General features: G+C 37.0%; 1 protein-coding gene across 2 annotated transcripts in view; it reads left to right on the forward strand.

Annotated features, from left to right (window-relative positions):
• Positions 1-1,620: 1,620 nt before the first annotated feature.
• The window catches only part of slc16a2 (solute carrier family 16 member 2), a 37,342-nt gene continuing 24,203 nt past the window's right edge, over positions 1,621-14,759 (forward strand). Inside the window, exon 1 of one of the 2 annotated variants that reach the window (XM_052574616.1) lies at positions 1,621-2,599. In XM_052574616.1, coding sequence (XP_052430576.1) covers positions 2,197-2,599 — 403 coding nt within the window. In that variant the 5' untranslated portion in view covers positions 1,621-2,196. The remainder of the gene's footprint in view (positions 2,600-14,759) is intronic. The other variant, XM_052574618.1, reaches the window with a different exon arrangement.

Consider the following 14,759-nt stretch of genomic DNA (forward strand, 5'->3'; position numbering starts at 1 on the left):
CCAGGCCAAAATAACAAACATAACAGATCTAATTTACAAAAATGAGTACTTTTCTAAGCTCTCAAAACAAAATCCAAAATAAACAACAAAAGTCTTACCTTACTCCCTTTCTAGCCAAAAACAGGTGAAAACATGGACCATAAAAGAAATGGCGTCATCCTCCCTACGGCTCCAAAATTAATTAAACTTTCACCTTAAGGTCTAACCTTGGGAGCTTCCTTGTACAAAAACAAATAAACCACAACTCTCCAACGTTTCAAACTGTATACACCAACAACAATGTAAACGGACAACTAGCGCGCACACATGCTATGGTCTGAGGGCAGGTGAAAAGTCTCCAGAGGCAGCAAAGGCCAAGAAGGGGCACATTTCAGATGGAGTCTTCAGCTTTTATCCACAAGCTTTCCCTCCAGCAGCCAATCAGAGCAACCAGGTGATTGATGACAATCAGAAGCAGCTGATCTTCATTAAGCTTTTGGCTGTTGTAGACAGAATAGAGAGACAAAACACTGCCAAAACAAACTGTAATCAACATAGTGGCAATAATTAAATACTGCACAAATAACACCTTGCACAAAATTACGCCCAAGGACGTAACATTAGACTGTTGTGTTTCTTTGTGTTGTCACTGTAGGGTGCATGTGCACAGTTGTGCAAAATGTTTGTATACTTTAACCACCTCAGATGAGAGTGGGGGTCGCGAGGTACTGGTACTGTGTTTTTGTGGTCGTGATCTGAAAAGTCTGGGAACCCCTGTTCTAGACAGTACTTGTTTCTTCAGGGCTCATATGTTGATCTGTGCTGTACTCTAGTGGTCAACAGCGATCATTGAGAAAGGAACCGACACATTACACCTGAGATTAATAATAAAAATAAACACTAAAGCACAATTAATGCACTGTAAATTTGACAAAGAAAAACGGCTGGAGGAGAATCGCATATTAAATACACTTCTTCAGCCTGCGTGATGCATTTCCAAAACACAAAAACAGTTATGCAACATTCATATAGTGCAACTGAAAGAGCGTTGCTTCGCGATAAAGCACATATTTAAATAAAAAGATATAGTTCAAACACTTTCTAAATAATAATGGATAAAATCATCTGCCAAAATGTAAAAGTGGGGTAATGTAAAAGGAAGCACACATAGGCCTATGTATGGAAGGATGTGTGGATGTGTCCCTCTGGTCACATTAGAAGCATTATACTGTACAGGGAAGCGCGTCACGGATCCTCCTCCTCCATACTATAATAACCCATCATGGCTTCCCAAACACGCCTCTATATGCACCGATTCTACCGACCAAACTCTCATCCGCGGGCCCGGAGAGCGTTTAAAACGATGCCCTTGACCCATTTCCAATCAGGAACGGTGTGATTTGTGACTAGCATTGATGGATTGTGCACTTGCCACAAATGCATTGCTCACCGGATGCTCTCGGTTCCATTTGTTTGACTGGCTGTAAATGTGTCACCAGGAGGCACCTATAACACTGTAAATCTACTCCTCGTGTCATCTGTACAGATCCTCGCGCGCTTCCTTGTTCCAGGCCAATTGCGGGACGGGCTGAAGCCACGGAGGAGGGGGTGGTCTCCGGTATCCGGTTCTTTCCGTAATCCTGCGCTGGTGGAATTTTAAATCCAGCGGGATCTGCTCAGTGGTGATTGTTTACTGGAACTGCTACACTGAGTTGTTCTTTAGAACGCTTAATTGTTGCATTGTAACGTGCGCAGAGCGTTTAATCGATACATTATCGCACTTTGCAACGTTAACTTCAGCGGAATGACGATAGCGTGTGTGTAGAACGTTGAGTGGTTACATTGTAGCTCTCGCAGAATGAGCGTCTCGGAACGTTTCACTGTTTTACTGTAACAGTGCAGAAGTGAGCAGAGCAGATCCGGTGTAAATATTCAACAAATGATAGAGGAGGAGTCGGTGCACGACATTAAAAGGGATGTGAACCGAGAGCAAAGAGCTTCGGACTCGGCTTAAAGCGCGCGCTCACTGTGTTCTCCTCAGTTTGCTGGAAGTCCTGCTGCTTTATTATGAAGAGTGATCTCTCGTAACAGGATTTGGGCATTATCGATCGGATTATGAGTGATCATCTATGCAAAATCACGCGAGATTGACTTAGTTTCAGATTTTAAGGGGATTTATTTCTGTTCTTCTCTTCCACCCGTTCGGAGGCATATAGGATGCACCCAGAAAGCAATGAGAACACTGCTAGAGCAGCCAGCGGGACACCCGATTCGGAAGAATTGACCACTGAACCGCAGGCTGGACATACTGAACATCTTGCAGTGGAGCATAAAGAGACGCAGGAGTATGAGGAACCGGAGGGTAAGCTCGCCCCGGAGGACAGCACGATGCAGCTGATACAAACCGGCTGCCCCGACAAGCGTCCGGCGACGCCGCCCGGCGCACACCCGGGACCGGGGTTTGTTCCACCGGAGGGGGGCTTCGGCTGGGTCGTGGTGTTCGCTGCAACGTGGTGCAACGGCTCGATTTTCGGCATCCAGAACTCATTCGGGATTCTGCACATGATGCTGGTGAAAGACCATCAGGAACTGACGGACCAGGCGTCTCAGTTTAAAGTGGGTGAGTGTGTTTCAGTGTTTCACTAAGTGTTGGAAGTGTGAGGTGAAAGGAGATTGCAGGCACGCTTGATCCTGAGAGGCTTAAGGGATCATAACTGGTCTTTCGAGCCACAGAGTCTGGTGACAGGCGCCTGGAGCTGCTCTCTGGACCCGCCACAGACAGAGGGAGACGCCCACTCACATCACACACTGACACCTGCTACTGAGAATACACAGGAACACAGCCTATTTTGGGGGGATTTTGTCGAAAGGTGAAATAAAAGTATGGCAGTATTTGTTTACATATGTCACCACAAAACTCTATATTCTGTATAATATATATATATATATATATATATATATATATATATATATATATACCATCACTTTACCATATCACTCATTAACTTATCAGAAATATATTTTCTGATTATTATCATAAAACATTTTTAGAGTTTTATTCTGGTCATTGTAAAGTAGCAGCAATTTCACCGTCCAAAGCGTTTTGTAATTGCTCCACTCCCGTCTGGGCTTTCCATTTCTCACTCCATGCTCACGGATCAGAGAAATCATCATTCTATCCACACATTTCTCCTAAACACAGACCAGTGGAGTGAAGAAACAGTGAAAAGTCCTAGTGCTGATCTTGAATCATTTGGACCTTCCCACCCAGTTATTTACAATAACATCAGCATGATAAAACAGCATGTTAGCAGCTCTCACATTGTGTTAACCAGACCAAGAGATCAATTCAGTGCTCAATGCAGAAGAAAGCAGTATCTGTCACAAACTCTTCTGAACTTGTGAATGTACCCGACAACCCCGGAGCTCACTTCAGATCCTCTGTCTGAGCCAACGTGAGAGAAAACAAGAGCGAGTCCACATGCTTATAATCTCGTAAATGTCTCGCAGGCCTCTGGTTGTTGTTCAGGGAATTGCCATCTGTCTTGCATTCTGAGCTCCATTTTTATGGCCAACACGCAGTAAAAGCTTAGTTTTAATGTTCAGACTCCTTACTTGGCTGTACAACATCACTATTTGATGTTTACATCTTGAACATTAATAAAATCAGGCCCACAGGAGGAGGACAAATGAGTGGTTTGAGGAGACTACGAAGAATGAGCGTTATGAGAAAGTGTTTTCGATGGTTTCTCCCTTGTATTTATAAAGTAATACTGTGATTAATGAAAATATGTGCATGAATTATTTGTGCCAGTCAATATTGTGAGTGTGTGTGTGTGTGTTCAATCTCTTTCTACTCTCTGGCTTGATTCAGTTTTGTGGGTCATTGTATGAAACTTTTTTTTCATACAGAAGGAATTTTTTTCCTTTTTGTTTTAAAAGGAATTTAAGATTAATAAATTGCATTAGGCAAGTATTAGGCTAATACACTGAAAAAAAATATTGTATGATTTATTCTAAAACAGTTTTCACTCTGAAAAAAGATTTTCACAGATGTCAAAAAATAACTAAAGGGAAAAATATATTTTCTTGTATAATGTACTGAATAATCTTTTAATGTACTGTAATAATTAATATATGTATGTATGTATTTATGTGTGGGTTTTAAATTAAAAACAATTTAACTTTATTTTATCTTATTTATTATATAATAATTATGATTCCTATCATGATAATTATAAGAGATATCAGTGTTGACAATCTTACAATTTAATTTTATATTATAAATCTTGTTCTCAAGGTCATGAAACTAAGTCTTTCATATATGCATATGCTGATCAATCATCAATAGTTTACTTTACAAAATCATTATAAAATTGTTTTTGTTTAAAGATCATACAAAGTAAAAAAGCACCCATTGATAAAACGAATCACTGGAAAAAAATAGTGATTTGATTTTTGTTGATATTAAAAAAAAACTGCTATCAGCTATCTATTTTTTAATTAGTAGTTTTAACACCTGTATTAATTACACCTGTTTTCTAGAATGATGTTTCTGATTATAATCATCAGTATTTTCTATTTTCCAGAGCAAATATTGAAAACATTCCTCCATTGACAAGTGTGTTTCACAAAAAAATCGAAGAATTCTTCTACTCTGTCGCTCTCATTCTGTCTCTCTGCATGACGGCCCTTTGTTTAATCTGCTGTGATGGCTGTGATGTAGGCGTGTGTTAGGGATTTGATTGGTCTGTGAGGGGCTCATGGGTAGTGTCAGAACACACGGAGCTTAAAGGGGCATGTCCTGTATCCCCCAGCCTCGCTCACATGGTTCGGCCTGTCCCAACACACACAACACAAAAGTTATGTTAAATCTCAATAGGGGAGACACAATTAAAAAAAAAAAATAATAGATAATTTTTTTATTTATTTAAGTTCTGAAAGTGAAAACATGTTTGTCATGTAAGAGTTGTATTTAGATCACTGTCTGATGAAACTGGATCAATTCATAAAAAACAAAAAAAACGCAGGTGCCAAAAAGAGTGACATCATTGACCTTTAATTGGCATTCAGCTGTACTTGACATCACCTTATACACACCTGCAGTTTCCCAAATGTCACTCTTTTACATGTTCCCTCTCTTTCTTTTTGCGTTCCTCACTCTCTCTCTCTCTCTCTCACACACAGACACACACACACACACACACACACACACGCGTGCCTACAGAAGGACTGCTGGTAATGCATAGATTCAGATCATGTTACCTATATGTATATCTGGAGCACATGAACTCGGATGCTCTCAGCTGTGTTTCCGCTGACTCTATCTGCATCACATACTTTCCTAGACGTTTTTAGACTTTTCTACACACTCTTTTCTTTAAAGAAAAATAGTCTTAAAAGCATGGTTTAGAAGTAAAGCAGTAAATACTAAAGGATTTCACCTTGCATTAGTTTGAGAACCAGGTTTTGGGAAGGTTTTAATTATTTTTGCAATCTTTATCATTATAGTTTTGGCTCTAAAGCCTTGTAGATGTTTTACTTCCTTCTTGTCTTGTTAGAATGATTGTACTGTATTTTAGAGATGAGCACATATGAAAACTGCCACAATGTCTGTGTAACTTAGTGGAAGCTAACTATGAACAATTGTGAATGTGCACTTGGTGTACAGTGAAGTTTGTGTGCATTTTGTGTACACCAAAAAATATTATTTGGACACTTTCTTGAGTTTTCTAGCTTGCATTATCAGACTTTCCCATCATTCTCGGCAGCAGTATAATTAATAAAAAAATCAATTATTATTATTATTATTATTATTTGCTGTACCAATAAAGTTAAAGCCCATTTTATTCAAACCAAAATCACATGATAAATTAGTAATGCATCAATTTCAGCAACAACAAATATTTTGCAGAAAAAATAATTGTAAGTGTTGGCCAAAAATGGAGGAACAAAATAATTTAATTCCCAGTTCTTCAAGAGCTCCACCACTTTTATGTATATATTTCAGCAATAACTTTTCAATGATTTATTCATTTTATATAAAACTGCCTATATATATATATATATATGTGTGTGTGTGTGTGTGTGTGTGTGTGTGTGTATGTATGTATGTATGTATGTATGTATGTATATATATATATATATATATATATATATATATATATATATATATATATATATATATATATATATATATGCATATATGTTTTTATATAAGTGTTGATTATTAAAAGAAAGTTGATTAACTGATTATAAAAAATACTTTTTATTTAGTTTGTTTTTTAGTGCACCATTAATTAATTATGACTCTGAACTCTAAAGTCCTTCTCTGGAGCATTTATTAATTAAGAATTTGAATGGCTTAGTGAGTCTGTTTGAAACCTGGCATTTTATCTGTATAAGGATTTTAAAGTATTGTTAACTTGTATCCTGCATAAAATCTGAAATCCAAGGTCAAACACAAGTCTGAATATTCAACCTTGGTGAAAAGGCCTTTCCTTGCAGCACAGGTGAAATGAGATGAAGGACTGAGAACAGTAAACATGTGTTGGTGAAATGTGAAAGCGTTCGTTGGCAGTCTGGCATGCAATTGATACTTTTCAAGCTACTTGGTATCCAGGACACTCTGAGACAGTCAGTCTGTGAATATGTTTGACAGATGCCTTAGGTGTCAAACAACAATAAAGCAAATTCATCTATTGTTTATGTTCACTTGCTTACTTTTTCGCCACTAGAAGCATATTGTGGGCTGAATATTTTAACTCTGTAGCACCACCAAATGTAGTGTACATTTGAGCTTATAACTCATAAACCAAATGACCCCATTTTGTACTTCTCTGATTAATATGGTTTCTTTCAACCCAACTTGAATTTTAAATTATTGTCAAATCATCTTCAAATCATGCTGGTCAGAAGTTATTCAAATCTTTTTGATACACCAAACCATTTGTAACACAGCAATCTTTTTCTCTCTCTCGTGATGGCGCCGCTGGCGGCTGCCTCCATGGCATGCTCCGCAGTTGTTTTTATGTTATTTGTTAGTTTGTCCAGTCTTTAGTTATGTCCCTGCAATCAGTTTCACCAGAGACAAGTTACTGGACCTTCAGCAGTACACAACACCCAATATTTCACCAGTTTTCGACTATTCTGATTTTTTGTTGGACATTGTAGTTGGTGGAGCAGTGGCGCTGATCAAACGCTTTAGGATGCACAAGCGTGGGAAGCGAGCCAGCACGCGTGAATCTCAGACAACACGGATTTCGAACGGTGCTGTCTAGCATCCATCTGGCAAAACTTTGCTCTCTAACCAACAAAACAGACAAACCTTCTGCTGTCCAGGATAACAAAGGATTTTTCACATTCTTCTGCTCCGTGTTTCACGTAAACCTGGATGAATGACGTCATACCGGTCAGCACGCTACATCTGCCGGGCTTTCAACTGTTCAGAGTGGATCAGTAACGCAGAATCAATGGAGAAATCTTGTGGCGGTGGGACATGGTTTTACATCAATGAGAGGTGGTGCACAGATGTAACTTTGTTAAAGAAGATATGCGGTCCCAATCTAGAAGTGCTTTTCATTAAATGTAAAGCTTTCTACACGCCGCGGGAGTTTTGTCCTCACAAAAGTTCCTGGTCTGTCTAGATCAGTGTTTCCCAACCTTTTTCAACTCGTGGCCCACACAACCAAACACATATGTTTGCGCGGCCCACTTCAAAAAAATTAACTGACCCCGCTATTGTTGGGTTAATAACTTAGTACTCAGAAGCTAGATTTTAAACTATATTTATTGAATAAACTAGGGCTGTGCGATATGGACAAAAAAAAAAAAAAACTATCGCGATTTTTTTTAATCAATTTTGCAATTGTGCTTTTACAGTCATAAATGCATTCAGGATTAATTTGAAACATATTTCCAAAAGAAAACCAGAGCTTTATCAAAAAGTTGTAACATCTCTAGAACAGACATAAGTCAAAATTATCACTATAGTGAAGATGTAAAAAAATGTATAGACTTGTGGCAAAAAAACAAAAAAAAAAAAACAAAAAAAAAATCCTGTATACAGGGACTTTTTTTTATTTTTTGCCATGCATTGTTCATAGAGCTCATTAATTGTAGCGGTGCCTCAGGTGTTTGCAGTGTGTATACAGTATGTGTATGCGGTCAGAGCGCATAAATATAACGCGAAAGCACATTAAAATAATGCACGAGTGCGAATCTCTCTGTTCGCAGCAGATTTCCTTTGCTCTGTCACAAAACCGGTCGTGCTTGCTCAGATACATGCTGCTTTGCGAGGAGAGAGTGTGCACACTTAAAACGTGTCTCCTCTCACTTAAACTGCATCCTGTTCACTAACAAATTCACTCTATGCTCATGTGTTAGACATGAATTATTTTCGCACGTTTTTATTGCTAGCCTTTTACCGCAGTGAGAACGCTCTGATCCGTCAACATTGGCTCAGAAAAAAAGGCGCATCACAGACAGTGTGTGAACCTGGAGTAAGGCATATGCGCACGCTCAAATCGTGATTTTAGGACGTTTTCTTTTAATCGCACAGCCCTAGAATGGACTGGAAATGAACAGAAAATAATTGGCGGCCCACCTGCAATACCACCGCGGCCCACTAGGCTAGAACTGCTAGATTTAAATCAGCACAAAAATGCCTGTTTCGTTGTCTATCTAGAAAGTACAGACATTCCTCTCATTGATAGCAGAGGCGTGGATCCAGTGAGAGCTTGATTGGGCAATGTGGAATGAAAAAGTTCCTGTCCACTCTAAAGCAATGCTAAACTGCATTTGAAGTGCAAACCGAGCCGAGTCAAGCCGTACCGTACTATGCCTTACCAAGCTGAACGTACCACGTAGTGGAAGTGGAAAAGTGCCATATAACCGTCTGGTTCAGCTCGGCTACCAAATCTGAACTCCGAAGACAACGTTGGATAGTCCAGACTGCTGAGCGAGTCATTGGTACAATTTCCCTCTACTCTCCAAGAAGTGTACTTATACAGAGTGAGCAAAAGGGTTGCCAAGATCACTCTGGACCCCTCACATCCAGCACGCTCCCTCTTTGGACTGTTGCCATCTGGTCGAAAACTACAGAGCTCTGAGCACCAGAACGGCTAGACACAGAAACAGTTTCTTCCCTCAGGCAATCCGTATCATGAACACTTGATAATAACTGTTGAACACACAACACTACTTCTACATACAAAACTGCGTTGCACTTTATTTTACAGTACGCATACTTACATGTACTTATAGTGTACTTACAGTGTATTTATCTAAGAAAGTTCTGGTAATACAAGGTAAATAGATGGGGTTTAGGTTTAGGGGTAGGTTCAGGGTTAGTACCTAGTTATTACATAGTAATTACTATAATAAGTACATAGTATGTACATGGGGAACAGGACTGTAAAATAAAGTGCTACCCAAAACTGTCTACTGTAATATACCTGTACATACAATTGTCAATCTGTATGTTGTAATTCTCTGTTCACTTGTTCTATTTTTATTATTTCATTATCTGTGTTTTTGTCCTTCTTTAGTCATTCTGTTGCATTGTGGAAGCTTCTGTCATGAAAACAAATTCCTTGTATATATAAACATACCTGGCAATAAAGCTCATTCTGATTCTGAATTCTGAATTCTGATTCATTTTAAAGCAAGGATGCATTTTTGCAGTGTTTTGACTTATTGACTTAAAACTTGTTTTGCAACATTTACATAGGTGTGTGTTTACAGCTGTTTATTATTCAGCAATTTTGTGCCATGAGTGTGATATGCAAATCAGAACACACAGGCAAATATTTTTAATGAAAATTTTCCTGAAGCAATGTTATTTTTGAATATATTATAGTTGTTGTTAATAATTTAAATCCGCATTTATTTTTGTATGTTTTCTATTTTCTATTCTTATTTTAAATTTTATTTTAATTGTAGCTAAATATTTAGTAATTATGTTTTTTCTTATTTAATTTAATTAATTTGTATTTGTTTGCTTTTCATTAGATATTTTAGTATATCAGGTTTAAACTAGAAAAGTTTTCTCAGCAACCTTAAAAAAATAGTTTTTTATATTTTATTTCAATTAATGTTTATTATGTTTCAAAAGTTGGGTTTTTTTTTCAATCTTTTACTATTTTAGTATATAAAGTTAAATAAATTATGAGAAATGTTGCCTCGGCAGAAAGTTTTTATTTATTTTTTTTTAATAAGATTTTAAGTAACAATTTTATTTTTTTCATTTTAGTTTCATTTAACTATAATAACCCTGCAGAAATAGTTGTATGTAAATTATTTTACACAAGTAGTTTTTGCTAGAAAATCCCTATAGAAAATAAAAATAAAACATTAAATATTGCCTTGCTGGAACATCTTCTATTTATTAAGCTACAAATTATTATCGACATGTGGACATTTTAAGTTATTTTTGTATAGGTTATATTAGGTTACATAATCAGTTTGGTACTCATTACCGAGATAGAATGTTTTTGTTTTTTTTTCAGATTAAACTGTTTTTGTCATTAAAATAAAGTCACAATGCAATTCAATGGCTTTATTTTTCTTTATTCAAAAGATATTTTTTTACTTTTTTCTTTTGATTTGCTTTGACATATGACCCGGACGTGTTCTTGACAGGTTTTTCTAGATTCACTCTGACAGATAGACTTGAAGGGTCTTATAAGGACAGATGGATATGAACAGAGACAGAGAGAAAATTGAGGGAATAACGCATGTAGGAAGAAGAAAGGGATGTACAGAGAGAGTGATCCGTGCTTTCCTGCGGCCGAGTGTCTTTATCCACAATCTGTCAAAGAGCATCTGTCAGTGTTAGTGGGTCACTCGTTTCCTTGTTTTCCCTTTTATTTCGGTTCTAGGTGGAAAACACCATTCATTGCTGTCCTTTCTGTTTTTATCTACCTCATTTAACAAATGATCCAATAATAAAACATGTGGAGCAAACTCATTAGTGAGAATTAGGACTGGGTGATTTGGAACAAAGGAGAGAGAGAATGAGAGAGTGATATAATGAAAAGCAGAGAAGAGTGGCATAAATGAAATGAGTGCAAGTAAAATCCCATTCATTTTCTTCATAGAGAAGTGGAGTTTAACAACATCAGGCACATTTATTAGGTTAAATAACATTATTATTCTATGACAATGGAAGTTTTGACCTTTGGCATTTGAAAAATGATGGTATGGATTTTTTTTATAATTTTTTGAATGTATATTTACCCACTGTTAGTAGGCGAATGCAGATTTACTGTATTGATTTGTAAAAGACAAAAAAAGTATGATTTAAAAAAATTTTTTGGAGAACTGAAAAGGAAGTAAGAGGATGTTAGAGTAAGAAAGAAAGGCTTAAAAGTTCATGGAGCTGTTGTTACGATCAGTTATGTTTGTATATTCACAAGATCTAGTGTTTTCCACTAGATCTTGATTGGTTACCCTTTCTGTCACCTGCCAACCGGAAGTATAAAAGGCGATGTCGCATGGGTTTCATGAGGGTTGGGCTGGGCTGTGTTTGTGCACCTCTTTAATTCTAGTATTTCTAGCCCCAAAGTATGCATGCTTTGTTACCCTGTATGTTGTTTATTTGCCTTATTCTTTGTTTTACCCCTTGTGTTTAGTTTTGTTATTTGGTTTGAGCATGGAGTGTGTCCGTGCTCTTTGGTCACCTGTTTGGTAAGTTGAGAGGAGAGCAGAGATTCGAGATGTTTCTTGTTCCTTTTTTGGCAGTTTTGGATTTCTCTGGTTTATTTTTCGTCCAGAAAAATGTAAACAAATAGAACCTGTTGCTTACAAAAGCAGTCAAAGGGGTGACAGGAGAGAAACGAGAAATGTTCTTGTTTTTCAAGACTCTGTTTCAGCTGTCAGCCGCATGGGAGCGAAGTGAGGTCATATGGTGTGATTTCACTCGACACACTCTTGTGACATGGGCACACACAAAACACTAGACTGAATATTACGCTTTAGATTCTGCATAACAATGCTCTGCATCCTACAGGAGTATCATGGTGATGTGTTTGGCACAAGAAAAAAAAAATCAACCCTTGTAACAAAGAAGTCCTTAACTTTATGGAATATGACAACAAATCATCAATTGTGCCTACTGATAATATAATATTAAAGGGTTAGTTCACCCCCAAAATTATGCTGCGTTTTACTCACCCCCAAAGCATCCTAGGTATATAATACTTTTTTCTTTCAGATCAATCCAGTCAGATCTTTCTGGATCTTTAAAGCTCTATCGTTGCATTTAGTGGGTGCTGCATTGCTTCGGTCCAAAAGACGTGAAATGAAAAGCACCCTTCCATAAAAAAAAGTGTCTCACACAGCTCCGAGGGGTGAACATATGAACAAAAATAACCATATTCAAAACGTAATAATCACTTTAATATAGCTTGCACTCACAGTTGTAAATGAAGCAGTTCCAGGGGAATTACGTCAGCTTTGAGGCGCCCGGAGCCGTGTGAGACAATTTTTTGACAGAGCTTGAAAGGTCAAAGACAATTTTTAATATGACTCTGACTTGTATTCGTCTGAAAGAAGAAAGTCATATATCCCTAGGATGCTTTGGGGATGAGTAAAACGCAGACTGATTTTCATTTTTGGGTGAACTAACCCTTTAATGAAGTAAAAGGTCACTTGAGTGTACTTAATGAGAAAAACTTTCATGACTATGTTTCTTAACACATTTAAGTATGGTTTTAAAAAGTGCACTTTGTAATAATATCAAATTATAGTTTTACTTTAAAGTAAATTGTTTTTTTTTATGTTTAGTCATGCTTTAAAAAGTCCACTCATTTTGATGCGTTGACTTAGTAAAGCACATGTAAAGTATTAACCTGATCTCATGAAACCTGATCACATGAATGTGTGTTCCAACGCCACGATTTTCTGTTTTTATTTGGCATACTATTTATATGCAGAAATGGTCTTTGCAATGATCTTTTCATGAGACTGGGCTCCAAGTACTTTATTTTAAATTACCTGTTATTCGATATTACAATATATATTGATAGTATAATAATATATATGATAGTATATTATATTTACTTGATATACAAGTTTCAATAGAAATTACATTAAAGTATATTTTAATTTATAATAAATGCTTGTCCACATATTTGGCAGTACATTTTAACAATAAGATATGTTTTAGAGACAATAGATGTATTTCTGAAATTACATAAAAAGATATATTGCCTACTTAAAGCCCTACTTAAGCATGTCAAAAAAGTAATAGCTAGCATTTAATATCAATTTAGTGTGCAATAAATTTTCATTCATTGCAATTAACATGCAATTAGTTGTCCACAAACATTACATTCAATTCACAATTATTTTTTTAATGAATAAATATATTTTAAGTTATATTTAAATATAGAACTTCTGTAATAATAATATTTTTCTGAAAAAGAATTCTAAAGTGTAATTCTTTCCCACAAAGGGAGTTTCTCTTTATTCCGCTTTCACTCATTTAGATTTTTCCTCCAGCAAAACAGCTAAATCCATTGGGTTTGCTTTCAGAAATTCAAAATGAAAGATTTAAGATCAAAAAAATTGGATACATTTCTGAATATTGTAAGCAAACACTGTCCAGGCCCTTTTTTGTTTGGTAAAAACCAGTTCAAGTTCGATTCCACCACCCCCTCTTAGAACATTTGCATCAGGCTCCTTTTCTTGTTTGTTTTGTTGTTAGCTGTGCATTATTTATCATAGGTTAAAACTAAAACCCTCTGATATTTTCAGCTCTCTGTGTTGATTTTTATCTTGGAGAAGTAAGGTAATCCATTCCTAATAGTCACTGGAATGTTTAATCCTTGAGACGTGGCCTCAGACTCCCCTACACACACACACACACACACACAGACTTTATTCACCTCATGTTTTCTGCATAATCTTTTATCCGAGCTGTTAGAACCGGGTCTTTCAGAACACTCTATTCCTAAACAGGGACTCTTTGCATTGTTCTAATCTTCTGAACTCGTAGTTCCAACTGAACATCACAGAAAGTTTGGTCATTTGCGAAGCTAACAAAACAACAAACAAAACCCTGACTGTGAAACCTGTGGAAAACATACGTCTCGTACGACTGCATAAGCCAGCAGGAGTCGGAGGGGCCTTATGTAGACCCTGACCTTGTGTTCTTCTACAAAATATGGATAAACAGTCATTTGCTTGGTTTGTTAAAGTACCGCTTCCTCTCTGGATTCATGGGGCCACATTTCCACTGAACCTCAGCCAAGAATGACTCGCCGAGGAGGGCTCACACACACACACACACACACACACACACACACACACATATACAGGTCAGCGTCAAATATTGAACCAGTGTCCTTAGACTCCAGACTTACTGTGCAGACATTAAACTACCTTTGAACCATGAAAAAACATGCAGTGTGTTTGTTTGTCTGAGCTTGACGTCGATTGTAACTGGCCAGTGCTCTAAATACAGAGATGATGGACTTTCTTCTCTGTCTCTTTGCAGAATTATCTGGGTGAACAAAGAATGTGTGTTTGGGTGCATGCATGTGTCAAATCTACTGTTTGTGTTCAGGGTGGGCAATATGGCAAAAATATAGCGCAATTTCTTCAGGAAAGATCACAATCACAATGTTTGTTTTTAAGACTAATTTGCAAGTTGAGCAGTAAAACTAAAGTTCTCACTGAAGACAAGTAAACAACAAAGAAATAAGTGGAAAGCATGAAAAAAAAAATACTATAGACAAAAGCAGCCCAGGCTCATTTGAAATTCTTGCCTCTAAAGT

This window comes from Carassius gibelio, chromosome B14, assembly GCF_023724105.1.
Source record: "Carassius gibelio isolate Cgi1373 ecotype wild population from Czech Republic chromosome B14, carGib1.2-hapl.c, whole genome shotgun sequence".
Lineage (NCBI taxonomy): Eukaryota > Metazoa > Chordata > Actinopteri > Cypriniformes > Cyprinidae > Carassius > Carassius gibelio.